The 27,268-nt window shown below is 46.1% G+C and overlaps 2 protein-coding genes and 1 non-coding gene across 3 annotated transcripts; all 3 read left to right on the forward strand.

Moving 5' to 3' along the window:
- Positions 1-697: 697 nt before the first annotated feature.
- LOC135393271 (TNF receptor-associated factor 5-like) lies at positions 698-3,470 on the forward strand. The gene has a single exon (XM_064623748.1). The coding sequence runs from the start codon at positions 769-771 to the stop codon at positions 2,200-2,202; it is 1,434 nt and encodes a 477-aa protein (XP_064479818.1). The 5' UTR covers positions 698-768; the 3' UTR covers positions 2,203-3,470.
- Positions 3,471-19,267: 15,797 nt separating this feature from the next.
- On the forward strand, positions 19,268-20,632 carry LOC135392492 (TNF receptor-associated factor 4-like). Its single transcript, XM_064623200.1, has one exon. The coding sequence runs from the start codon at positions 19,268-19,270 to the stop codon at positions 20,630-20,632; it is 1,365 nt and encodes a 454-aa protein (XP_064479270.1).
- Positions 20,633-25,105: 4,473 nt separating this feature from the next.
- Trnak-cuu (transfer RNA lysine (anticodon CUU)) lies at positions 25,106-25,178 on the forward strand. The gene has a single exon. It is a non-coding gene; the product is annotated as a tRNA-Lys (tRNA).
- Positions 25,179-27,268: the final 2,090 nt, after the last annotated feature.

The following is a 27,268-nucleotide window of genomic DNA, read 5'->3' on the forward strand; positions in this document are numbered from 1 at the left end:
AATCGTGGCACAATGGTGACATATCTGCACAGCTTTCCCGGTTTATTTGTACATGTTATTACTTTAGAACACAGTACATTAGAATAGATCTAGATTCATTGTGAACGGCATTTCAACATTAAGATGCATAATCACACGACCAACAAAGATAAGAGACTACCATCTTGTCAACGAACACCTAGCAATCAACCGTGAAAACCTCAGAATACCTCACTTGGTTGAGTTGGGCGCAAATGGCTCTTGATGACCCACATTGAGTTTGCGTGCCCGCACGCATTTTTGCTCGTACATACGCGCAATATATGCATTGCACAGTCACTTTCAAATGATTTTGGATAAGTGCATGGTACGATCATTTGCATGACTATGGTCCTACAGCCCAAGTTTGACAGCACAGAATGTAATTCGCTGCGCCGGACTCACTACCAGAACGTGTTGGTGGCCGAGCTGGGGTGGAGTCACCTGAGAAATTTCAGGGGGGGGTGTTGCAAAAATGCAGGGAGGGTGTAGGGAAATCCCTGGTCTCACTACGTCTTTCCCAGCCAATCCAGCCTCGCCAGGAGCGATCATCCGACCTCCCCTCGACGAGTCCAACACGGCTTCCCTCGTTGCCCACCAGCGGAGCGCTTATCGGCTTATCGGAGCAAGGTCACGGTAACGGGAGATCCGTTAGAGGAGGAGAGCGTAGTGCTCGAAAGTCCACGCTATCCACTGTACTCTTTCTTTCTCTCCAGCTTGGGTTCGACGGCAGTAGATTCAGTTGGCAGGATGTCATCCGCAAAGTGCATGAGTGGATTTTCGGACGCGGTGGATTGGCGTCCCATTGAATTTGTTAACCTTCCTTCAGTGCGATCGTGTTCTTTGTGTCACGTGGTCCCAAGAGAGACGCTCATCCTGGAATGTTCCCACGCACTCTGTAACCAGTGTTACCGAGCAGTTCTGCAAGGCAGCCGACTTTGTCCTTTAGACGGTGGACCAATTCAAAAAGAGGAAGTGGAGACACTTACCTTCAAACCAAGCCATCTTAAGAAACAGAAAATGCGCTGCTGCAACTCCGGTCACGGATGCGAATTTGTTGGAGTTTTAGACGAAGTGACGACTCATTTCATGAAGCATTGTGATTTCCATGTTGTGCCGTGTAACGCATGCAATACTGTTGTGCTGCGCAATGATATGGTCCGTCATTACAGTGAGGGGCGATGTCGTGCTGCAAGATCATCAACGAACGACGGAAGCCAGGTCAGCAACAACGAGAACATTGCCGACACTGAAAGGAAGATGAACGTTGCTTTGGACGCTGCCATGGAGAGACTATGCGCGATTGAGACGCAGCTCAATGTTCACACTGTTAGCATCGACGATGCAAAGCAACGCGTATCGGCGAATGCGCAGGCGTTAAACCGACTCCTTAACATGCAGGAGGAAACATCTGGTGCCATGATACATCAGATCGAAGAATTATCGAAATGCGTGGATGCCGGAAAGCGTGCGGTGATTAATATTATTTCAGAGGGCGCAGTAACGTCTGCAGAGAGTGCTGGGAGTACGTCGCCCGGCTGCAATGAGGCTGAGAATGCCGAAGAAGGTAGAAGTGCTTCTAGAGCTATGCAAAACTCACCCGACCGATGTGGATCTGAGGCTACGGGCGATGCGAATATGGTTCAGAGGACCTTAAGACTTGTACTTCGAAGTTGCAAGCGCATTCATGCCGTTGAAGAAATGTTGCGGGAGCTCCAGATACTTAATCGTGTGAAGAATAGTCCCGCTTATTTTCACATCCGGGACTTTGCCGACATCGAGAAAGAATCGTTGACTAAGGAGCTCGTAACTCGCACATCTGATATTTTCCACTTGTTTGATTACTCTGCTAAACTGCAAGTACAAATCGCCAGGCGGAACGGCGTTACGTACTTGGGTGTTTTTCTACGTATTTGCGCAGGTTCGAAGGACTCTTTCTTGAAGTGGCCCTTTACATTGCCTTATGCCGTGATGTTGGTCCTCCCAACTTGTGAGAAGAACAATATTGAATGTTTTATAGATGACTTCTCAGAATGTATAGATAAGTTGAGCGACTGTTTCCATAAGCCACTAGAATCGTCCAACAAAGGCTTTGGCGAGCCTGAGTTATACAAATTAGAAGATGTACCAAAGGAAGGTTTTGTGTGCAACAACTCAATAACTGTTGGCGTCAGAATTCTATAATATGTTGCTTTGATCTGACGACCTCGTATTCACTAGTGTTCCGTATTGGCAAATTTTCTCGGTCCTGCAATCAGGGAAATGAAACAGAAACGAGAACGCAAACTGTGTTATACCGGAAATATATCAGGCAACGGTGACAGAAACGGATATCGCACACTTAGAACACACTCAGAACGAAAATAATTTACGGTAGTGATTCGGGTACCGCAGGACCCGTATTATTACAATCCTTCACCGTATAATTTAGATAGATATACATCTATGCAATAAAACTGAATGAAGCAAACTAAAATTAGTTGAAGAATTAAAAGTAGAATAAACCATTAACCGGGAGCACATAAGTAAACATTATGTTGTAAACAGAAAGAGGCATAGTTTTCATACGCTTATGATGACCTGCAAGTCGCAAGCATGAGTATTTCGTGTGAACCTCATGAACGTGATTAGCTAATCAAAGAAACGAAGTGTTTTTGAATAAATGTCGTCTGTTGTGTGCAAGTATCCCTAAGGTACTCAGATAGATTTCAGAATATACACATGTAGAGGTATTAAGTTATGACACAGTCGGCAAATTAAGCTTACCAAGAAAACGAAAAAAAAAACAAAAAAACAAGTAAGGCAGAGCAGTAACAATAACCGAAGCGGAAACGTAACGGAAACGAAAACAACAATGGTGCTGAAAAAAACTGAAATAGAAACAAATATGGGCGACTAACAGAGGCGGTAACGGAAACGAAAAATACTCCATTACCTTTCCCTGCGTACAGTGGACGACGAAAACCTGACACAAATCGATGTTCACCTTATCCTTATTCCATACTGCGCGATAACTGCTGTGATTGGTCACGAGCTGCCACGTGGTGGCCAATGGTTTCGTTTCTTTGAAACGACAACAAAGGTTTAATAATTAAGAATTCAGGTTTGTCCATGCATGGAGCACTATCATTTTCAGCATAGCTGTGCCTGGCATAGTTAGAAGATAGATACTGAAAACCTGCAACGTCAGGGCCCTTCAAGAAGGCAATGTCGTGACGGCATTTTTCCGGTGACTGGACTCTCATGGCAGATTGAAAATTATCGGTTATGCTACATTATTGCGATTCCGGATGTCAACGTAGAGTCAAATTTGTGACATTGTAAACTACGGCTCTGTGATACGGTACGTGCGTGTCGCATATCTGGCTCCTTTTCCTTTTATGAATTTTCTTGTTGATGAATGCTTGTCCGTTCTAATGCAATACACACCTCAGCATCTTTCAGGTCTTTGAGACTGTGGTTGTAGCCATACTTCTCCATTTCAATTTGGGAGCCTGATATCATCACATGCCAACGCCTTTGTTTCTGCTACATCGCGGCAAATTCAGAACCCAATCTGAGTAAGAACAAAAATAAGACGACCAGAGCTGAATTTTAGCAAAATTCAAAGCACCGTTTCTCGTGAAAGGATGTGTGCTCGTCGATGGCCTCGAAAATTCTTTAGTTCATTGCCTAAGAAAAAAAAAAAAAAAGAAGAAGAGGAAAAGCAAGCCATGATCATACCTATAAAAGGCGAAAACAACTGAAAGCACCGGAGATTCAGACAATGTTGACTATGGAAGTCGTTACTTCAACCAGGGACCAGTTATGGATATGTGAAAACGTCACTAAAACGAATGTATTTCGTGACAGTGTAACGTCTAAAGGAGCAGAAACTGCAAGGGAGTTAATTGAACCTCTTCGTTGTTTATGGCTGTTGAAGGAGTTTGCCAAGAGGTAGCCCAAGAACACAACCTTTACTCAATAGCCCCGAAGTACAATTGTGACAGGTAACCAACGTGGTCGAACAGTAGATAAAAAACCACGACAAACAAGAGCTCGCGGCGCGTGCATCTCTTCGGTGCTTTCATTTACGCTGCGGCTGTCCAACATTCTCGCGCATAGGTCCGCGAATACACAACAGATCCTTCCCCCCAGGTTAGTATTGCACTGGGGACCCATAAACGTCCGGTCTTTTTTTATGTCGCTGGGGTCGGAAACTCAGCCTCTCGTCGGTTGGTGTCCCCGCGGGGTCCCTTTGCGTACTCCTACGTAGTGTTAGACAGACGAGTGTCGCTGGTAGAACCAGCTGGCCATGGCAGCCACACGGTATCAGACTCCTCCGAAGGTGACACTGGCATGGTATGCTTGCGGAGCTGGTTGACGTGCGCCCGTTGAAACAGGCCATCGCAGCGTTCCGACTCGTAGATGAAGTTTCCCTGAAGCCTCGTAAGTGTCGCTGTGATCCATTTCTTAGGACCTCGGTAGTTCCGTACGAAGACCGTGTCGAGCGAAGACCGCGAGAGGAGGAACACGAGAGGAGGAAGACACACACTAACACGCATGCAGTGAGAGAACGGCGAGGAAACACACACGAGACGCACACAGGAGTCATCAGAGTTACTACACAAAGGCTGTGCATGCGTGCGATATCGGTTTTAAATTAATCCCGGAATCCTGTCCCGGAATCTCGAAATTAGTCGGGACAAATCCCGAAATCCCGGTACTGTAAAATGGCGCAGGATTCCCCACACTAGATGTAGTGCTAGAGAGAACGCGCTGTGGGGTTCGGCGTGAAGAAAAAATTTGTTGACGGACCATAAGAACCCTAAGTAGCGCATGTAACCATCTCACAACGTAGTTGCCCGATGTGAAAATGAAGAAACCGCGAGACCACAATTTCTCCCTCAATGCCAGTCCTTCAAATCACTAGTCCTTCCAAAGTTGAAATATGCAGCCTCCATATGTCGCATACTGACCACAGCACAATCTAGAACTCGGTAGAAACAGTACAAAAAAAGGCATCCCGATTTATATTCGGTATAGGGTGGCTGAATACTAGCTCCCTCTGTGTAGTGTGGAGTCACCCTTTGTAGAAGCAAATGCCGCAAACCACCATGTTGTCGCCCGCGCTTAAAGTAGCACAGAAGTCGTTTTTAACACCCAGATTCCGTTTTTTTTTCTATAATCAACCTCAAACTCAACACCCAGATTTCTTCCTATAAAACTGTTAAGTAGGCCAGTAAGATGCACTGTGCGAAGTAATTTACACCACAGAGTCATAATTATTGCAGAAATTGAATTTAAAATACGCCGCAAAAAGCGACCGTGCGCAACGGTGGTGAAGAGCAGTACCAGCCAGTGATCTGCCAGGAACCTCGCGATGACGCTATAAGGAGAACGCTCGCTGATTGGCCTAGAGAAATGTCGTCTGCTACTTGGCTGTTCGGGGTTCTGATAAAGCCTTTCTCCTTGCCTCGGTAATGCTTCGGCCGCTCCTTCTATCCCCAATTCTCCGGGAAAACTGGCAAAACAGGTTTACGGCGGCAAAAGGCAAGGCGCTGACCCCCACTGACCACCAAACCAGGACGGGTCTCCTTATGCCGTCATCGGTGACGTGCCATCATACCTCCTCATTCTCGTTATAGCTGTTGTGGCGAGTTAAGGGTGAAGGCGCGGAGCTATGTTTATGTGAGTTTTTTTCTGGGAAACAAATTGCACACATCAAAACCTTTCGCGCTATTCGGTAAAATGACACACACACTTGCATCAGATGTCTTAATCTGAAATTTTTTTGGATGGCCCTCTGTACTCCTTTAAGATGTATGAATGCAGTGTACCGATTTCACCAACTTTTTCAAACGTCCTCTGCTACGTATTAACCCAGCTCCAAAATGTAGTGTGTTCCAAAGCGTATAGCTACACGTTTGTGAGCGCATCGCGAACTATGCCTGGAAGCCAGGATAGCGGAGATTCGTAGCAGACGACGCGGTTGTCTTCACCTTATGCAGAGCGAGCTAGTATTGAGGCACCCTAATTCGGTAATTACAACCGCGCCGCGAGTGTGACTGCTATGAAACAACCAAATGCTATGAAACGACCTTATTCTGCTGAAATATGACAGTTGTCGAAAAAGCCAGAGAGCGCCGGAATTTGAACCACGCACCTCCTGATTGCCGGTCAACTGCCCTCAGAACAGTTACTTTCCACAGTGCCCACTCTGCCTCTGCTTTCCGCACGCCGAACAAAAACGTGTCTGTTCGTTTCACTAAATGTATTATCATTATAATTACCTTAGAAAATCGTTAATCTTAGAGCCTTTATACATCTCAGCACGTACCTATCTCCCACAGAAAGTAGGCACTCCCTCATGTTCAACAAGGTCATTTCACGATTAAAGGGGTTCAGAAACCACATGCAACCCACTCCATGGCTCCATCTCGTACGTTGTAGTCCCTGGATTTGACAAGCAAAGCCCCACATTCTTCATTTGAACGACTTTTTTTACTGTAGGTTTGTTAAAACTGCGCCATTTTCATGCCACCGCTGACGGTGGCGCCGAACAACGCTGAGAGGCGTCGGCAGACAAACGGGAAGTGACGTTTTAGCTGCCCAAACTAAGGCTTTTTCACAGTATGGAGTTCTTCCACCAGATCTCCTGCGTTTGTGCAATTTTTTCAGTTACGTTTTAGCTGTGCACGCTTGCCCGAAGTAGCCGAAACTCACCATAGCGAAGGCAGTTCTGCGGTGGCGGGTTCCTTTTACAGCCGCCGCCGTCGTCATGGAAACGAAAAACTTTCTCCGCGGTAAGACGTCACTCCAGAAACGGGCACGGAGGTGACGAGTTGAGCGCGGCGGAGGAGATCGCCCACACCTTCGGAGTGCAATAGCTCCGTAACGCGGGATCGCAAAAGCATAGCGTTTCGATGTAGATGTGTAGCGGGTATAAATCAATGTTTACAACGTTATTCTTTCACAAGTTTGAAAAGAGTCATTCCAGCTCAATCGTCCCAGTCGCGTGGCTCGACCATCGCCGATTTCCGAGAAAAAAATTTATAATGTTGCCATTGATGGGAACATGAACCACACAAAGTATTTTTTCCCGGAAGCGCGTTGAATGGCCGTTAGGGGCTTTGAAGTTCCGCACGAAGCAGTAAACCAGGGCGCGCGCGAGCGCGCACTGGGCGAGTGCGGCCTCACATTGGTATAAAATTCAAACGGAACTGTCTTCACAAAGCCTGGTACTAGCTCTGCACCGGTCGACACCCGTCCGCCGCGAATCATTCGCATGGGAGCGTTCGGTGAAATATCCTCTAAATCCACCGACTTTGCGATTTTTTCCGGACTAACTGTTAAAGAAACTTCCAATAACTAATTAACAACTAATTTCACACCTGTCCAAGTAATGCGGAGGAAAAGTTTGAAGCTCGAATATCGCACGGTTTTTCTTTAAAAAAATCGCAAAGTTGCGTGTTCAAGCAAAAACTTGTAACTTTGTTGAGCCGCCCTGAAATTTCTGAACATGCCGTGACATCGAAACCGGTTCAGAACAGTAGTCCAATGTCCCAATCACCGTAACAAAAATTTTCTCAGAGGTGTTTTTTGTTTAAGGAGCGCAACGATTTTTTAAAGTTACACTGGTGTCGCAGGCGGCCTGCAACGGGCGACCTTGTCTCAGCCGCAGTACGCGGGCAGGGAGCGAGCTTTCCTACGTTTGCTAAAAAAAAAACGCGAACAGAAACCACAGACAGCGACAACTACTTGCCTTGATTTTTATTTTGGTCTATTTACAGTTATGCAGGCGTGGGAGAACGCAAATATTAGCGTAAGCACTAATGCTGTCACCTATTCATTGCTACAGTCCCTACACACCTTGAACGCAGAGCTCTCGGTAGACGTTGATGTCACTGATGCCCAGACGTGCGTGTTAGAAACAGCCTTGAAGTAGTGACACTTCCGAGTGCCGGGAACAGGAACTTCATTTGCGAAACGAGATGATAGCGACTGCCCCTCCTTCTGCACGACGTCTGCGCAGACCCACGGTGGCGTGATGTCCCTTAACTCTTTTTGTGCCCATAAAAATAAGTGATGTGGTAACAGAATTTGCTCTCCATGAGGCCTCTGCAAACTTGCCTTAGCTGCGAGCCTTTTTTAGTATTCCGTCAACTCCGTCACACGGTCCCTTGCCATGAGACGTGGCGAAAAAGTTCCACGCTGTACTGATTTCGAAGTCTTTGCTGTGGAAGCACAAATTCAGAAAGTTCTTATTTTTGTACTGCGAAGCAGCACCGTCACTAAAGTAGTGTAGTTTTTCAACGTGTGTACGTGTACGTTTCAACCATGTACGTGTGGGCGGCAGCGGTATCGTGCGTCATGCAATCAGAAATTATGGCATACGACTTATGCAACAGGCTCCCGTCGATATCGGAGACATAGTATGCCACAATTGGGTGAATGGTCGCTTGGGTGTTTTCTCAATGGAATCACCGTGGGGCGTCCTGTGCGGCGAAGCTACAGTTCTCTCCAAAATCTAGCACAATTGCTTCCGTTGGTGGCAGCTTACTCTTCAGGGATGACAAATAGCGCGATTGCTCCTTGGTGCCGAAGTGGTTCCACCACTTCGTCACCAAAGGATTAGCTGATCAAGGTCTTTTGTCCGAGAGAAGGCAACAGCTGCTCATGGAGGTCCATCCACACGGGAGTGTCCCTCACTGTGACAGGGGTAGATGCCACCGGAAGACTCATTATGTCGCGTCAATACGGCGGTGCATGAGCCCAGGTTTGTCGCTGTAGGTAGCCCTAATCTCTCTTTGTTCAAACAAATACAAGAGAAGCCGCCGAGTCGCGCCTGCTTCGACTGAGACAAGGTCGGCCCTTGCAGGCCGCCTGCGACACCAGGGTAACTTTAAAAAATCGTTGCGCGCCTTAAACGAAAAAAAAAAAACACCTCTGAGAAAATTTTTGTTACGATGATTGGGACATTGGCCTACTGTTCTGAGCCGGTTTCGATGTCACAGCATGTTCAGAAATTTCAGGACGGCTCAACGAAGTTGCGAGTTTTTGCTTGAACACGCAACTTTGCGATTTTTTAAAAGAAAAACCGTTTGATATTCGAGCTTGAAACTTTTTCTGCGTATTACTTGGACAGGTCTGAACTTGTAAAAAATTAGTTGTTGGAAGTTTCCTTAATAGTTAGTCTGAAAAAAAAATCGCAAAGTCAGTGGAGTTAGAGGATATTTAACCGAACGTTCCCATACGAATGCTCCGCGGCGGACGGGTGTCGACCGGTGCAGAGCTAGTACCAGGCTTTGTGAAGACAGTCCCGTTTGAATTTTTTACCAATGTAAAGCCGCACTCGCACAGTGCGCGCTCGCGTGCGCCCTGGTTTACTGCTTCGTGCGGGAGTTCAAAGCCCCCTAGCGGTCATTCAACGCGCTTCCGGGAAAAATACTTTGTGTGGTTCATGTTCCCATCAATGGCAACATTATAATTTTTTTCTCGGAAATCCGCGATGGTCGAGCCACGCGACTGGGACGATTGAGCTGGAATGACTCAAAATGGTTTCACAACCCGTTTAATTTCTGCCTCGTACATCGCTGGAGTGGAACTCCCATCCCAGTGCCATTACCGCTATTACCGACGCCAAGTAATTTAAGGAACGTTTATGCGACTATTTAGCTGCATTGCCATTTTTGAATCTTCAATCAATGTTGTACACCTGTGCGGTCATTGTGTGCTGTAATCGACCCAAATGTTTCATTTACTTTTCTTTTTTATTTACCTCCATGTGTCTGCGCAATTTGTTCATGTTGACTCTAAATATACCTAGATGCTGCTCATATTAACATAATAGTATTGAATGTTAACCACCTCCTCCGCATTGCCTCACGACACCGAGGGTAAATACACGCGACCGTCACGACACGATAACCGTCCAGCTTCCGCCTACAAATCCTCGTAGAGGGCCATAAACGACTTCCGTTCGCGGGACCCGTAGATGCCATGCGACTATATACTGAAATTTTTCTTTCTTTATTTCCTTATAACCGACTGCCACCGACAGCCGACTGCCACCGACAGGAATTACGGAGGCTACGGCCGACTCACAGCATAGTTCCTGAAAAACTTGCCCCGTATGAAGGCTGCCTGATTCTGTGCCGGCTGTGCCGGTTCCCTCGTTGTGTGGCGGTGTTAGCGAACGCTTCCGCTAACAGATGCGCCCCTGGGGTGTGTGTATCCCTACGCGTCACCGCCAAGTCGGAGCTTACCTCGCACTGAGTTGAATGGACAAAGATATTGCGGGAAGGGCCAGTTCCAGCAATATGTTTGCTTTGATAATTGGATGCGCTGGGGGTGACGTACCCTTGACCTTTTTTGCCGATTCGGAGGAAGGAAAGAGGAACCTCCAAACTGGCACCTTTATTTATGTCTTAATCACAAACAGCACAACGCGTGAATCTAGTTCATTTCGCGTTATTCTTATCATTGACGAAGTCTTTCATATCGGGATGAGATATTTTTTTCACTTTAGTGGCCATTTAACCAACGTAGAGAATCACACGCGGTCAAAATATTAACGTAGATCTTTCTCGTGCAGTTACACCATCGAATGGTCATGGTCCGCATTTTCTTCTTGGCGGTGAAACTGAGCAACAATACCTTGTGCACGGTACTAATTGACTGGTATGTTTATCGGTGACTGTCAAACGTCCTGGGCGAGGTTACCCATGGTCCTGCCAACAGACAGCCCTGATAGCATCGTAGCGTATCGCGTGTGATAAACGTTCTTTGCATTAAATGTTTGTTTGTGCACCACTAATTTTAGCGCTACCGAAAACTCCACCCTGGAAAACCTCTCCAACATTGCCACCATCAATAATTGTCTGGCGCGCACCTGTTCTCTTCCCCCCTTGTACGAACCTATACGCAATTGGTGCGTTGAAAACTTCTGCCTCTTCCTCCAAATGTTTTACCTCTCCTTCTCCAATGAAAGGTTCCGGACCTGACCTTGTCCTGGCATTGCAGCGTTGTTTTTTGCATTTAGCCGGACTAAAATCCGATCCCGAAATGGGGAATATGCTCAAATAAACGCTTATAATTAAAATTTTAAAAATTCACGCTTACAATTCCACGCGTGAAAATCAATCCGCTTGAGGAATTAGCTCAGTTAAGAACCAACGCTTTGAAAATCCACACTGTCAAAATAAGTCGTAGTTAGGCTGAGGGTGATTCTCTGCCGTACATTAGTTTATGGATGAAACTATCTTCTGTTCAACGGAACTCGCTATATTAACGTTTTGTGTTTATATCTGTAGTGTAATTAAGCATGTTTCTTCCATTAATAGCTGAGGAAATCGAAGTATCCGGTTTGAAAGTGCTGAGGGCGACGCGTATGAATACAGTCATAACCACGGAGGTCATAACACACATGTTCTTACTTTGAGCTGTAAACTAGACTATTCAATGAGATCGCTGCGAGTAGCAACCATTGCGTGCAAAAGAAACCCAAATACGAAGAAGAAACCCACGAAGTACGCAGCAAGAGATCTACAGGGAGGGCGCACACGGGTATGTACATTCATGGTATAGGTATGCATTGTGCTTCTTAGAATTGGGGGGGGGGGGGGCTCCGCAAGGAGGTCTATTTACATGCTTTTGACGAAATGTTGCGCATTCTCACAAAATTATAGGGGGCCTCCTCCAGATTTTGGGGGTGTAAGGGGAGTCTGGATGAATCACTGATTGTACTTCTTAGCAAAGTATTTCAGCGCAACTGTTACCCCAACCTTTGTGACCCGTTCGCGTTACGCATTACATACTACCTCAGGTAAATGTGACGTCGAATTTTTTCTTTGGCAAGCTCGCATTTCCTGAGAAATTTACTTGCAAAAGCAGTGCAGCGTCAGTGGTCTCTCGCTGCTCCTTCTGGCGCGCTGCGACATCAGATCATACACTCACTCAGACACTTTTAGTGGCTGCCAAGAATCATCTCCGACGACGAGGGAGCAAGACGACCAGCATGGTGACCTGCCCTGTGTCAGGGACGGGAAGAGTGGAACCGAAAATAGAAAAAAAAAATAATAATAATGATGAAGGCCCACGTCTCATGTTAAGCACATGATATGACGTCAGAGATTGTCAGCCCAGGGAAGAAGGTCTTCTGACCCGCGAGACTGGAAGCTCCAGGACTGTGCCGTCCCTTTTTCGCGAATATGTATTCCAGGGCTTGGAATCCTAATTTCTGTCCCTGATATATTTTTTCGAGCCCCTCCGTGCTTCTTCAGTGTGACTAAAATTAGGTTATTATTAGGAAAATAATAACGAAAGAAAGCTTTATCGAAGAAACTCATCATCTCCGCCCCAAACACGGGCAGTCTTCAACTTTTCTGATACCGATCTTAGTCAGTCAGAACTTAGTGTTCTATCCAAAGGGCTCAGCTTCGCCCCCGCAGACTCCAGCATAGATAACTTTTTATTTATTTTTATTTAATTCCGTGTTAGCGCCGCGAAGCAACTGTCGCTATGAGCGGCGTACAGATGTGGGCAGATGGAGAGAGGACAGCAGGAAGGAGTGGGGGACAGATGGGTTAGTATGCGTCCTGGGCCGACTTCAGGAGGAACTGTGCCGACATTCGTCTGGAAAGTCTTCGGAAAACCCAGGGAAAACCTCAGACAGCACAGCCGGTGACAGGATTCGAACCCCTGTCACCTCCCAGTCTCGGCGTGGAAAGCGATCATCCTAACCACTATGCAATGGGAGCTGGTTTAGATAACTTTGGGATTCTTAATGACTTACAGAACTTATGCAGAAGAATGCATCTTCAAAACATTTTTTTCATGGTAGGCCAAATGCCCAGTGGCAATTTTAAGAAGTCTTCCACTTGGACCCCTGACCCTAACAAGACTGTAGCCATTAATTGATAACTACTCGTACATTGAGGCTGTGCATAACGATTTCATCAGCATGATCAAGAATAGTCCTAATTATCCCCGCCACAACCTCAAAACTGGAGAAAAGTCGGCATTAAAACGCTCAAAATCCCGTTCTGATATCATAATTAGACCAGCAGATAAAGGTGGTGGTATCGTCGTTCTTAATACCACAGATTATATTGCAGAAGCTAACAAGCAACTAAGCGATCCCAAATTCTACTTAGCTCTTGATAAAGACCCTACGGCTTCATGCTGCAAAACAATAAACAGAACTATTGATTCCTTTGCCATGAGAACATAATTCCTTCCAACATTGCAAAGTTAATCATACCAAAAAACGTTAAACCAGGCACATTTTATCTTCTTATTAAAGTGCATAAAGAAAACCATCCGGGGAGACCGATTATATCCGGCATCAATACGCCCACGGAAAACATCTCCCTATATAGTTGTTGATCAATGCATGCCACATCCCGTGCTTGCTTCCTTCATACGTAAAACGATACGATGGTGTTCGTTGTTCGGGTCACCAGATGAAGGAAACAGGCGGGACAACCTTCGTGTTGCGTGATATTCAAGGAGTGATTTTATTCCAGCGGAGATCGCGCCGGCAACGGCTCGGGCGCTGGAACCGCTACAGCTACAAACGACTTTCTGCTTTAGATTGAATCTGTTAACAAAAGCGGTGTTGATCTCAATAATGCGATTTTAGCCACTGTGGACATTATTGTACACAAATATCCCACATAGTGAGGGACTTCAATGCGTTGACACGTTTCTCAGGCTCTACCCGTCTGAGGTTCTTAGCAGCGCTGCTATTATTCCCCTTCTAGAACTTGTCTTGAAGTATATCAGCTTTGTATTTTACTAAGTACAAGTCCATGGAGCCGCAATGGGTTCACGCGTATCTCCAAATTATGCTAATCTTTTTATGGGGTCTTCTGAGGAAGGAGCACTTGAGAGCCTTGATGTACAGCCATTAAGTTACTACAGGTATATTGATGATATATTTGTGATTTGATCAGGTGACGAAATATCTTTGAAAACATTTTTCGATCACTTCAATTCACTGCATAGTTCCATCAAGTTTTCCTGCACTTTCTCATACCATACTGTGAATTTTCTCGATGTTACAGTTTCACCTAAAGATGGCAAGTTAGTAACTGATCTCTACAAGAAAGCTACAGACCGTCGTCAATACCTTCATTTCGATAGCTATCATCCCCATACACGAAAGAAAAATATCTCGACGGTCAGTTCTTGCGAGTAAAACGTATTTGTTCCCATGAAATTGTTTTTCCAAGCAATCCCGAAACATGCCTATGGATTTCTTAAAACGAGGCTACCACCGCGCTTTAGTTACAGATGCTTTACAAAAGTCATCCCAGAAACAGAGAAATTCTCTTTTAAAGCCAATAATTAAAAGGGAAAGGTCAAGCTTAATTTTCGCTACTTTGCACCACAGTCAAAAGTCACGGCAGCAATTTTGAGTTCAAAATTGGACAACCTTTAAACTGCTGCTCATATAACATTTGCTACACAATATTTTGCTCAAGATGTGGTGTACAGTACATTGGGAAGTCTCGTAATTCCATGCGCGAAAGGTTTTGTGGACACAAAGGTGCATGGTATACAAACGACGGACTCCCATATCTGCGCATTTCAATCTCCCTGGGCTAGTTTCATCTCAAATCGAACAATCCGGTACACTTGATGTCTCTAATGAACGGGAAAACAAATATATGTTGAAGCCATCGGTGAGTTAGGAGAAATAAACACTTTCCGAGTTCTCTGCTCTGCGCGGTTCGGGAAGCAGGAGAGGAGGAAAAAACTGCCCCTCAGAAGACGATGTTGCCGCGCGCAGGTTTGAGCCTTCCCTCCAAGGCTATTTCTTGTCGCATTGTAGTAATTTCTTGATCTGCCTTTAGACAATATGGCACAGTAGGCACCTGGGTTAGCAGTGTTGTGTCGGTTTTTGTTTGTCTGCAAAAAAATATCAAAGTTGACTCAAAGTGCCGAAAAACACCATATTCACTGCAACTTTGCGGGCGTTGTAAAAAACTGATAAGATTGAGCTTTATGCCGTTTAATTGTCATTCATGGGGCTATCGAATTATATATAATATATTACGCGATATATATATATATATATAATATATAATAAGCGATACCTCTGTAAGGAACGTGAGCGATACCTCTTTAAGTAGCACCATACCACCGAAAAGTGACGAATTTCGGAAGCCTTTATCTAAAAAACCCCACCAAAAACTTGCCTCGAAAATTTTATATGTTGTAGGTAGTCCCTTAGACTATGCACAGAAAAAAAAAAAAGTCGGACTTGATCGGTAGGCGCACTGTGAGTTTTTTGCCACCCCTATACGCGGAGCGCATTCAAGGGGTGGCTCCGTGTCCCGCGTGTTGCAAAGTAATTGCTACAGTTTGAAGCCGTTCTGAGCGTTTATGTTCATAACAGTGTTGTAATCGCTGAATGTAGATTGTGGAGCAACCAGATGTGCTAGACTTTTTTGCGGGATGTCACACATGCATTGCAAGTGCTGGGAGGCCGTGAAGAACAGAATGCTTTTACCAGTCTTGGGTAGTAACTAAGTTACTTTTAACTTGTAACTGTAACTAGTTACTAGTTTTGGGAGTAACTAGTTACAGTAACTAGTTACATTTCCAGAGAAGTAGCTTTCAACTGTAACTAGTTACTATTTCTGTCAAAGTAACTGCAAAATGTAACTAATTACTCGAATAAATGTCGTCCTTTTTTTCCCTTGCTCTACCTTCCCCTACATCTCCCTAACAGTGTCTTCCTTCCTTTTATCCGTAATCGGTATGTGCCCCGTGCCTTGAGCTCTTGACCAAGCAGGGAATTCCAGCTTTGCGAACTGAAATTAGTTGAAGTTTGCGACCCTCAACGGTCGGAGTGAGTCATATGTGAGTAATAGCACGGTAATAGTGTCAGTGCTCTAGCACGGGATACTGCCTCCTGTGGATATGAACAAGGGAATGATCATGCACAAAGAGAAATTTCCCGGTCAGCTCACCAGTGCTCCCGTTCCGGTGCGCTACGACCTGTGCAATGGCTAATCCTTTTCCGGTTGCTGCTACCAGCTTCCGTGGCCGCTCTATGAAGCAACCTTTTGAGTTTCTATCATGGAAGGACGATAATAATTTAACTGTAAAGTACAAGCTATGGGATAAGACGTACTCGGCAAACAGGACGTCAACTTGAAACCTCAAAAAGCACCTGAGGCGAGTTCCTTGTTGCTGTGTATGTCTCTCTCTCGACACACTACACTGTTAAAACAGACCTTCACCACATAGCACGCTCCTAACCAACCATCATACCGAATGATATCATTCTGTGCCATGATTTGTTCAAAACAGGGGGGAGGCGCCTATCTGGGACAAGATAATCTGTCCCAGATAGGCGCCTCCTCTCATTTTCAACAAATCATTGCACAGAATGATATCATTCGGAATGATGGTTGGCTAGGAGCGTGCTATGTGGTGAAGTTCTGTTTTAACAGTGTACGAAACGCCGTGCGTGTCACTATCACCGTGCTCTTCTTTTTAACCGCGATGCGCAGGTCGCATGCACATGTCGTATTTTTCCGTATGGGATAACAGCGTATTAACTTATACTGCTTCTGGTTAATTGCAAGACAACTGTTAGTGCACTTCAGTAAATGTAAATAAAGTTTTTAATAACTGTATCACCCTCTCATGGTCATTTTTATAAAAAGTAACTGTAATGTAACTAAGTTACTTTCTCTCAGTAACTGTAACTGTAACTAGTTAATCGACCAAGAAAGTAACTATAACTGTAACTTCGTTACAATTTTTTGCAGATCAACTGTAACTGTAACTCAGTTACTTTTTAGAAGTAACTTACCCAAGACTGGCTTTTACATCTGGTCCAAGAAATCGTTGAGTATATATCCTCTGAAGTCATTAACGTCACACCGCTGGAGTAAAGAAGGAAATCGCTGGAAGCATATGCACAGCGCAAACACTCCCAAATACGTGAAGAAATGGGCAGAAAGATAGGCCGTAAACTGGAGACCGCTTTCGGTGTTGCCCTGCCAGGAACATCCAGGAGTAACTGCCAGGATTTCAGCGAGTTAGCATGTAACGTGAGAAGAGCCTATCAAGAAAATCTGACAAGAACCTACCATCAAAAGTAACATTAAGGAAAGTGGCTCCTACAACAGCCTATAGCAGTTCATGACACCAGCACTCTCATACACCCGGGATGCTCTGCATAACTTAGTTACCTTCTTGCCTCGTTACCTTCTTAGCTTGTCTTCTTCGCTGTCAATTGTTTTTATTCTGTATATTGTAAATATGCTAAATATGATCACCGTAAACAAATTTACCTTTTATAAAGACGCAAAAGCATTCTAAAGAATTCTGTTCTTCACGGGCTCCCAGCACTTGCAATGCATGTGTGACATCCCGCAAAAAATATGAGCACTTCTGGTTGCTCCACAATCTACATTCAGCGATTACAACACTGTTATGAACATAAACGCTCAGGACGGCTTCAAACTGTAGCAATTACTTTCATTTGAAGACAGAAGTTGAAAGTACATTTGGAAAATTCGCTTTTGCAACACGCGGGACACGGAGCCACCGCTTGAATGCGCTCCGCGTATAGGAGTGGCAAAAAATTCACAGTGCGCCTACCGATCCAGTCCGACTTTTGATTTTTCTTCTGTGCATAGTCTAAGGGACTACCTACAACATACAAAATTTTCGAGGCAAGTTTTTGGTGGGGTTTTTTAGATAAGGGCTTCCGAAATTCGTCACTTTTCGGTGGTATGGTGCTACTTAAAGAGGTATCGCTCACGTTCCTGACAGAGTAGGGTAATAAATTATATATAATTCGATAGCCCCATGAATGACAAATTAAACGGCATAAAGCTCAATCTTATCAGATTTTTACAACGCCCGCAAAGTTGCAGTGAATATGGTGGTTTTCGGCACTTTGAGTCAACTTTGATATTTTTTTGCAGACAAACAAAAACCGACACAACACTGCTAACCCAGGTGCCTATTGTGCCATAGGTGGTCTAAAGGCAGATCAAGAAATTACTACACTGCGACAAGAAATAGCCTTGTGGGAAGGCTCAAACCTGCGCGCGGCGACATCGTCTTCTGAGGGGCAGTTTTTTCCTCCTCTCCTGTTTCCCGAACCGCGCAGAGCAGATAACTCGGAAAGTGTTTATTTCTCCTAACTCACCGATGGCTTCAACATATATTTTTCCCCCGTTCATTTGAGACATCAAGTGTACCGGATTGTTCGATTTGAGATGGAACTAGCCCTTGGTCACGATTATAATGAAAATTTGAAGATTGTAATTTTCGAATCCAGCTTCACTAACGGTTATAAGCGTAAGAATAGATAATCTTTTTTAATTGCAAAGTTTTACAGTCTGGTTCCATGGTATATATGTACATAGCGGCCCGCTTTACCACCTGACGAAAAGGAACATTGATATTTCGCCACCTGTTCCAACAGTCAATAATACTGCGGTAAATGCTTGTCATTTGGTTGCTTGTTCTTGTTTGTCAATGCTTGTCAAGGAATATCACGAGACGGAGAACTAAGCATTCGTTTGAAGATATAAGATGTTTTGAATAACAGGATAATTCAGAATAATCCCTCCGGATATAACAGCATCGAAATACTACGATATTATGGTCGAAACCATCACACAAAGCTTTCACCACAAAGCGTGCTACGGAATGGACATCTGCGTCTGCTCCTAACGCACTGTACAGGGTGTTTGCTCTAACTTGTCCAGAACCTATATTTAAAGCGAGCGATAAAAGAAAAGCAAGTGGTACTTTTCTGCTACTTGAGTAAGAAACAGGTACTGCTTCACTAGCTTCACTGTTTCTTAGTCAAGTAGCTGAAAAGTAGCACTCGTTTCTCTTTTATCGCTCGCTTTAAATAAAATTGCTGGACACTTTAGAGCAAACACCTTGATATCTTATTTGAGATAAGGAGGCCTCTCCGAGATACAAGTACGCCCGACAAAACGAGACAGATGAAACCCGTTGCCCAGGCATCTCGAATTCCGGTTTAACACAATCCAAAGAGATACTTCAAAAGCCGGTTGTGGTTTTGTTTTGGCCCTCATCCAAGCGTGACGCACTTGCCACCGTTCAGACAGGTCGCACACCTCTTATCGGTACAAGTGCATGACATTGAACTGTTTACCTGTGCGACAGACCTTACTTGCTGATAGAGGAAGGCGGCACCGGCACCTCTCCGTTCTTTGGCAGCAGCAAACTCGACGAAGGCTTCGTCTTGAACAGTAGGATGTCTTCCGCAAGCTACCTTTTGGGACATTTTGAAGCCCTCGACTGGCGCCCAATGCAATTTGCGAATCTACCGTCAGCGATATCGTGTGACTTGTGCGCTGTCATTCCGGAAAATATCTTCAGGCTCGAATGTTACCATTCCCTTTGTGAGGGATGTTACCAGGGCGTCCTTCGAGTCAACCAACAGTGTCCGCTCGACAAGCAAGGCTTTCTTGAAAGTGAAGTGGTAATTTCACCAGTTAGAACGACGCCTCTTCAGAAGTTAGAAGTTCACTGTTGCAACTTCAGCCATGGGTGTAATTTCGTCGGATCGCTGGAACGAATGAAATCTCACTTCTTGAAGGACTGTGAGTTTCACGCGTTAGGTTGTAAGAAGTGTTGTGCCACGGTGCTCCGTAAAGACACCGTCAGCCATTACATGGAAGAACAGTGCGGGGCTCAAAATACTTTCTGTTCGCGCGAAGATGTTGCTATTGACAGGAGCGTCGTTGGGATTGGAAGAGACATCAGCGCCTCATTGGCAGATATAGCCGAAAAGCTGAATGCTATGGAAGACCAGCTAAATAGCCATACTGTGGGGATCGACACTACGAAAGAGTACGTTGTGAATTATGCAGGAGTACTGCGCACGCTTCAAGAGGAACAAAGCCTGTCCTCGGTGACCATGTCCAAAGCTGTCAGTGGCCTTCGCACAGTTACGGAAGCGTTGTCTTCTATTGAAGACCAACGTAGCAACCAAGTTGTAAGTGCCGACGATATGAAAAACCGCGTTATTTCCATCGGACAGACACTAACTACTATTGCAAGGTTGCAAAAAGATGTAGGTGACAGTGTCGTTAGCTTGGCTGAAGGTTTGAAAGAACGCTCCAAGAAACTTGAAACGATGCTGCTTTCGAGTGGGAACGGAATCAACGTTGCTTTTTTCCACGTGCAAGGCGTCGACGAACTTGAAAAGAAGGCAAAGGAGGAACCGTGCGCCCGGGCTTTCTCTAATGTGTTCGTGTTGTGTGGTTATTCTGTTAGGTTATGTGCGAAGTTAGAAAAAGATGATAGTGTCATGCACATAAGCGTTTACCTATATATTTGTCGTGGTCCGAAAGACTCTCTTTTAAAATGGCCCTTCTTGTTGCCTTATACGCTTATCTTGGTCCATCCAACTGATGATAAAAAGAACATTGAGTATACAATTGAAGTGCCAAACCTGTTTGAAGAGTTCCCTCAATGTTTCAATAGGCCAGGCGAAAGTGCAGATATGGGATACGGCGCCCCTAAGTTGTGCAAACTGGAAGATGCACTGAATGACGGCTTTCTTCACGAGAACTCAATTACTGTTGGTGTTACCCTTGTTCAAAGTAGTCAGTAGTATGTGGTTAAAACTATGAGTGCCCAATGTACAAGCCTGTATGGCTATTGACCGCCATGATGTATACGATCACGCACTGCAGGCACTTGATGCAGGCACTATGCAGGCACTTGACAACCTGATGTAGGTGTGTGTATCAAATACTGGGTGTCCACGCTAACCGTTAGTAAAACTCTTGATTTGGTTCTTTGTTTTCTTCTTTCCACTGATCACACTGCTTTCAGCTGCCCAGTTGTGTTGGACGATGAAATTGGGCAACATCTTCGTCACTCCACCGCAGGTTTATTTACACGATGGTATTTACAAAGTACAGTCAAGACGTTCGTCCTGAGACGTCCGTTCGCCTCGGAGTCTGTTAGCCAAGTCCCTCTTTGTTCCAACTTTCCCGCTCATTGGGTTGTTTTTCAGTCCTCAATGCCCTTCCCTGCGCACGGCGTAAGATACACACATGACAAAAATAAGACAAAAACAATACACCCACCACCCGGCCCACGTACGAACGCTACCTCGACGAACCAAAACGTCTTCGAGCCCTGAAAGTTATAGCTTCTTGTTTGCTACAGAGCCCTTGGGAGAACCCCTCACGGCAACCCGATCTCCCGTGTTTTTGCGCCAGGCTCTGGGAGCCGTATCCAGACCCCAGGCATGCAAGGAACGAGGGTGGAACCTTCAAAGTTTCCAGCCGTCTTCTGTAAAAGCGTGGGGAGACGTAGAAGTAAAAAAATAAAATAAACCAGCCATTTCACAGCAGGTTTCAACTTTTCACCTCTCGCCACAAGAATGTGACAAGGCATTTTGCACTGTCACAGTAAGAAGAAAAAAAAATGAAAAAAAACTTGCAGTGCGACAGACCTTACAACCAGCCAAAAATATATCACACGCAAACGTACAAAATGCAACACACCATAGGAGACCGTCAGCATTACTCCAGGGTCCACGATGCAAAATAAATTCAAAGCCCATCACACTAATCTCTAGTGTATCTGCGCTGCGATTCTGTCCTCCTCTGTATGTGCACTACGGTAGCGCTGTGTCGTGTTTCGCTGTCCATCGTTTCCTACGGCGGTGTGTGAACCGCGGCAGTACACTCTCAGAAATGAATCGCTTAAAATACCACTTACAGCATTTTTAACGCCTAGCTAGATGTAAAACGCCAGAAACGCGACAAATTTTAGCCGTCAGGCTTACCCTTGCGTTTATTAAGAATAAAATCAGGCGGTATAAGCGGTAGGACTTTCACATTAAGCGTAATATCATTTATTTTAGCCGTCATTTCCAGATGGAGCGTCCTTACACTTAAATTATAAAATTATTACACTTTAAATTATTACACCTAAATTTTTTGTTGACGGTTAAACGCTCACAAAAAGCCTGAAGGCGTCTTCACTGCATAATCTCCTTGCCGTCCCCCTTCACCTTTCCTCTGTCTTTCTCCCCTAAACAAATCGCGCTTAAACGTTACAGCGAGAGTAGCAAATTTGAGCTCCAACGCCTCCATCATGGCGTCGACGCCGAACTGTGATCCTGCGAACTGCTTGGCTGGTGTTTCATAGGACAAGTGTAGGTATTCCAGGGCGAGTTGTACACGTAGAACTCAGAGTTTGTGAAACTTTCAAGGAACTCATTGGGAATGGATATTCTGCAGTCAGCCACGAAGATACAGGGCATTCGGTGCCGGCTGTGCTGTCTGGGGTTTTTCCTGGGTTTTCCTCAGACGCTTTCAGACATATGTCGGCACAGTTCCCTTAGAAGTCGGCCCAGGACGCACATATCCCCAGGGCGTGAGTCGTGACGTTGCCCACATACGTGAGGCCGACAACGGCAAGCCCTATCACCACCACCACCACCACCACAGGGCATTCATTTGGACGTCTTCGTTTGAGCATTTTCGTTTTAGATTTGTTTTACCTGTCGCTTGGACGAAATCGACTCACGGTGTGCTTTAGCGGTCTTTCAGGCCTCCCGCTTTCAACGTCTCATGCAGAAGGCGGAAGTGTCAGAGGCTTCGCTGTTTCTGGCGAGTCAGTGTGGAATTATTTGCAGTGTGCTTTATAGGTTTGAATGCAACGAGTGGGTGAATGTCGAATATTTATGTGCATATTTGTGATGGGCAGTTTGCTATTTCCATCGTTTAACTCAATTTCTGATTACTCTCTGTGGGCACTTCTTTCTTTTCGGTTTTGTTTATTCGCCGCAAGGTGGCGAAGGTGTGAGCGACGTAGGAGAGGGGCGTGGCGGGTGAGGGGGATATAGGCACACGGGCGCGTGTGGTTCGCGTGACTTAGGTTTGACGAGGCTGTGCGGTTGGGATCACGCCTGTGTGACTAACAAGGTATTAGATAAACCTTTGTTGTTTGAACCTATTGTTTGCTGTGTCTTCCTTGGTGACGGAACGGACGGGCTGGCGCCCCGAGGTTGTGGAAAATGGATGGCGCTCTAGTGTCGAGCCTATCCTCGGCCGCTGCCGGCAAAGAGTTCTCTTTGAATAAGCCGCAGCGAGTAGGAGGGCCGCCGCGGTGTGCGTTGAAGGTGTCGGGCGTGAGCCCGCCTGGAGCCGCCGCTGGTGCAGATCTTAGTGGTAGTAGCAAATACTCAAGTGAGACCCTTGAGGACTGAAGTGGAGATGGGTTCCATGTGAACAGCAGTTGAACATGGGTCAGCCGGGCCTTAGGCAACAGGAGAAATCCTATAAAAGCAGGTGTTCCAAGTGTTCCTGAAAATTTCTGGAAAACACTACGACATCATCCATGTACGCCATCGCGAAATTGTACTTCGCATCTCCTAATACGGTGTCCATCAACCGCTTGAAACTGGCTGGTGAGTTAGACAGACCGAAAGGCATCCGTACGAACTCGAACAGACCCCCATGACAGGTAAAGGCTGTCTTCGGGACATCCTCCGGGGCAACATGGATCTGCAAGAACCCTCTGCTACAATCAAGCGTTGAAAACACCGCAGCGTTGCCCAGGGAATACATGATTGATTCGATGGACGGGAAGGGATAAGAGTCCTTTACAGTTACTGCGTTAAGTCGACGATAGTCGACGCATAACCTTGCCGTACCATCACGTTTCGGAGACAGGACGACAGGAAACGCCCAAGGGATCTGGGATCTCTGAACTGCACCGGTTTGGAGCATTTTTTCTAGAGCAGCGTCTAACAAAGCACGCTTATGTACGCTCAGAGGTCTTGGATTACAACGCCAGGGCCTAGCGTTACCCGTGTCTATGCTATGCTGTAACAGAGACGTCTTACCGGGTTTTTCCGTAAAGATACCGTCGTACTGCCGCAATACTTGTTGAAGCTGACAGCGCTCCACCTCACGACCATGGAATGACCCCAAGACAGTCGGGAGTGCAGACGGTTCGGTGGAGACTGCTGCAGCTTGCTGTGCTGTGCAATCGTCCGCTGCCGTGGCGAAGGGGAAGAACCCTGTCGAACCGTGGTATACGTATCCTCCATTGGGCAGGTCCAGCGTCAACTTGTGCCGGATGATGAAATCCCTGCCCAGGATAACGGGCACTGCCAGGCCAGGAAGGTGGACGAAGCGCTGCTTTCGCCGTCTCCCATCGAAACGGAGCCATAGCACAACTGCAGATTGTGCTGGAATGACGTCATTGGAAGCAAGACGAAGGGTGACCTCAGTAGTCTGCAGAACTACTTGTCTTTGCAGGCAGTGCTCGTAAACACAGTCGCCGATTAGAGAGAGTGTAGCTCCCGTGTCTATAAGGGCGATGTAGTTTCTGCCCAAAATGCGGACTGCGATATTTGGTTCTCTGTCCTGAATGCCATTCCGAACAGAGAGAGCAAAAGGAGCTAATGCGTCTCCTTTGGTTGTCTTGCTGCTTGCAGAGCCAGCTTTTGCATGATCAAGGCCGCTGCTAGCGACCGTTCGTTCGCTCTTTCGGCAGATAGCCGACGTCGTTAAGCGAGCGTTCATGGACGTCGGCTGCGGCCGTTTCCCGTTGGCACATTACGGGTACTCGGCCCTCGGTGCGGACAGCTCCGACGGAAATGTTCGGGGCTGCCGCAATTCCAACAGCCGACGGACCTTTGCGGCTGCGGGCGCGGCAGACGCTGCCGTTCCCGCTGCCTGTCGGTAGTTTCGCCAGCTGTATCGCCGGGTTGACCACGATAATTAGGCAGGACGGGTCTGTCATGGCTCGTTCCTGCGGGGATCGCCCTCTGTCCATGACGGAAGGGATCAATTGCTCGGCGGGATGGCTCCGCATAAGGATTGCGGTGGTGCTCATCCTGTCCCACTGCAGGTAGGCGTTCAACCGAAGCTGCTCACGCTGAGCTGCTCCCGCACAGCGTGGTTCTAACGCCCATTCAGGCGGCGGCGGGGGCCGATATTCGAGTTCGGCTACGAGGTCGCCCTGTATGGTATGAGCCTCCTGCGCCAACGCTTCAAGACTATCAAAGCGATGGGCTCGAAGGTAGGGCCGGAAGCGTGGGTGGCACTGACGGATAGCCCGGCTAGCTCAGTCGGTAGAGCACGAGACTCTTAATCTCGGGGTCGTGGGTTCGGGCCCCACGTTGGGCGCCATTTGTGGGAACCCGTGTTTCCACAACCTCGGGGCGCCAGCCCGTCCGTTCCGTCACCATGGAAGACACAGCAAGCAAAAGGTTCAAACAACAAACAACAAAGGTTTATCTCATACTTTGTTAGTCACACAGGCGTGATCCCAACCGCACAGCCTCGTCAAACCTAAGTCACGCGAACCACACGCGCCCGTGTGCCTATATCCCCCTCACCCGCCACGCCCCTCTCCTACGTCGCTCACACCTTCGCCACCTTGCGGCGAATAAACAAAACCGAAAAGAAAGAAGTGCCCACATCTCTTACTAGCTTTCTCTGCCTGCGGAGATTTAGCTTGCCAAACGTAGAAAAACACATGTCGGGAATATTGGTTGCCATTTCACACGGCGAAAAGGGACCGTTATCTCCGCTACATTTGTTTCGATTTCCATCCGGATATGAGTTGTTACAACCTGTGAGTAATCTCGTTATTCCCTAATGCAGAAGTGCTGTTTAGATGTAAGCTAACTATAGAAAGTGACATTTTGCTTTGCTGTGTTTCACATGATCTCTACGCCTGATATTTGGCACATTTTAGATTACATATTGTACCTCTGAAGTCAGAGGCTAGACTTCTTTGGTACAATCATAGCCCTCTTTTTATTACCCCCTGGTTTTTCTTCCTTTTGGACACGTGTTAACTCCTGTCAGATACCGACATGTTCCTACAGGTATTAAGGCTGAACTGATGAATGGCGGACTGCACACCTGTGTGATACTGTTCTGTCTTGTCTTTAGCTTATGGAATATGTAATACCGACTGTAAGTCATATATAGTTCTTGATATAGTGCAGAGTGGTATTCACGATGACTCTTCCTGAAGATATTAGTGAAATTTATATGTACTGCACAGACCGAAGCAAGTTTCCATGCATGTTTATGAACAATAAAACACGTTGCGATGTGCACTCTGGCGTCCGTGTATGTATATCACACAACGGAAATGTAGAAATGTCATAATATTGCAAGGAAGAGCTGTATCGTCCCGAGCAGCGTCACAATGTCTCATCTCTAAAACTATGATGTGACAATGACGCTGCTCGAGATGAAGATTACGATTCTTCCATTAATTGCGCAAGCGCTAGATGTAGAGGCAAAATAGGTACAAAACAGGTCAATTAAGAATCGACAACTGAACTATATGCGGAATGGGAGGGGTGTGAAGCTAAAGTTCGTTTATTACGTTTGGCAGTTGACTCACGCTTCGGCGGTGTATACATAGATGGTGTGGTTGATTGGTTGGTAAAAAAAAAAAATACGGAGATGTTGGCCCAACTAGATGGTGTGCTTTGCATTGTTTTTCACAGGTGTTCTGAAGCGATGCGCGTCTGCCTCTCAGAGCACTGGAGAGAACATCCCACGCACATGCAGGTGTTTCACCACCATGATTCTCGATTAGTGTGCGTCAAGTGAGGCGCAGCAGAAGCGTAGAAACGTCACCTGAGCAGCTCCATACTGGTCGCGGACGTCGGGGTAGTCGCATGTGGTAGCGAACCTGTTGGAACGCAAGCACATGCGGCAATACATGTCCAAGATCACCATCCATGGAACTGTGACGTGACGTTTTTAAGCTTACTGCTTGCTCCCACTGACGCTTACTAAGATGCGAGAAACGGTGAGAGCAAAAATAGCGGGGATTGCATCACACTTGCCGTATGTGTAACGTATTAGCCCTTAAAATACGTGTCAAGAAACGGTCCAATTTTTTTACATGTGTAAAGCTTTCACACCTAAATAAGCATCATGGTAACTTCTGTTAATAGTTTACGCATAAAATAAGGTTCAAAAATTGAACTGTTTCTTGACACTTAGTAGCCGATTTATTTCTGAGTGTGTACTTCGATCCTACCGTGTGGGCTCCGCTCCATTTTTTTTAAGGAGTAGCAAGCCGGCACTTGCCTGACTGACATCTCCTTTTTGTGTGAATAAACATATACCCCCCGCGCTCCATTCTGGACATGCTTTTCTTCTTTTCTTGGACTGTCAGAGTAGGGCATTAGGGAGTGATAGACTGGTATCAATGATCAGTTTCTCCTCCATGTTCACTGCACGGT

The sequence above is a fragment of the Ornithodoros turicata genome, chromosome 4, assembly GCF_037126465.1.
Source record: "Ornithodoros turicata isolate Travis chromosome 4, ASM3712646v1, whole genome shotgun sequence".
In the NCBI taxonomy this organism is placed as follows: Eukaryota; Metazoa; Arthropoda; class Arachnida; order Ixodida; family Argasidae; genus Ornithodoros; species Ornithodoros turicata.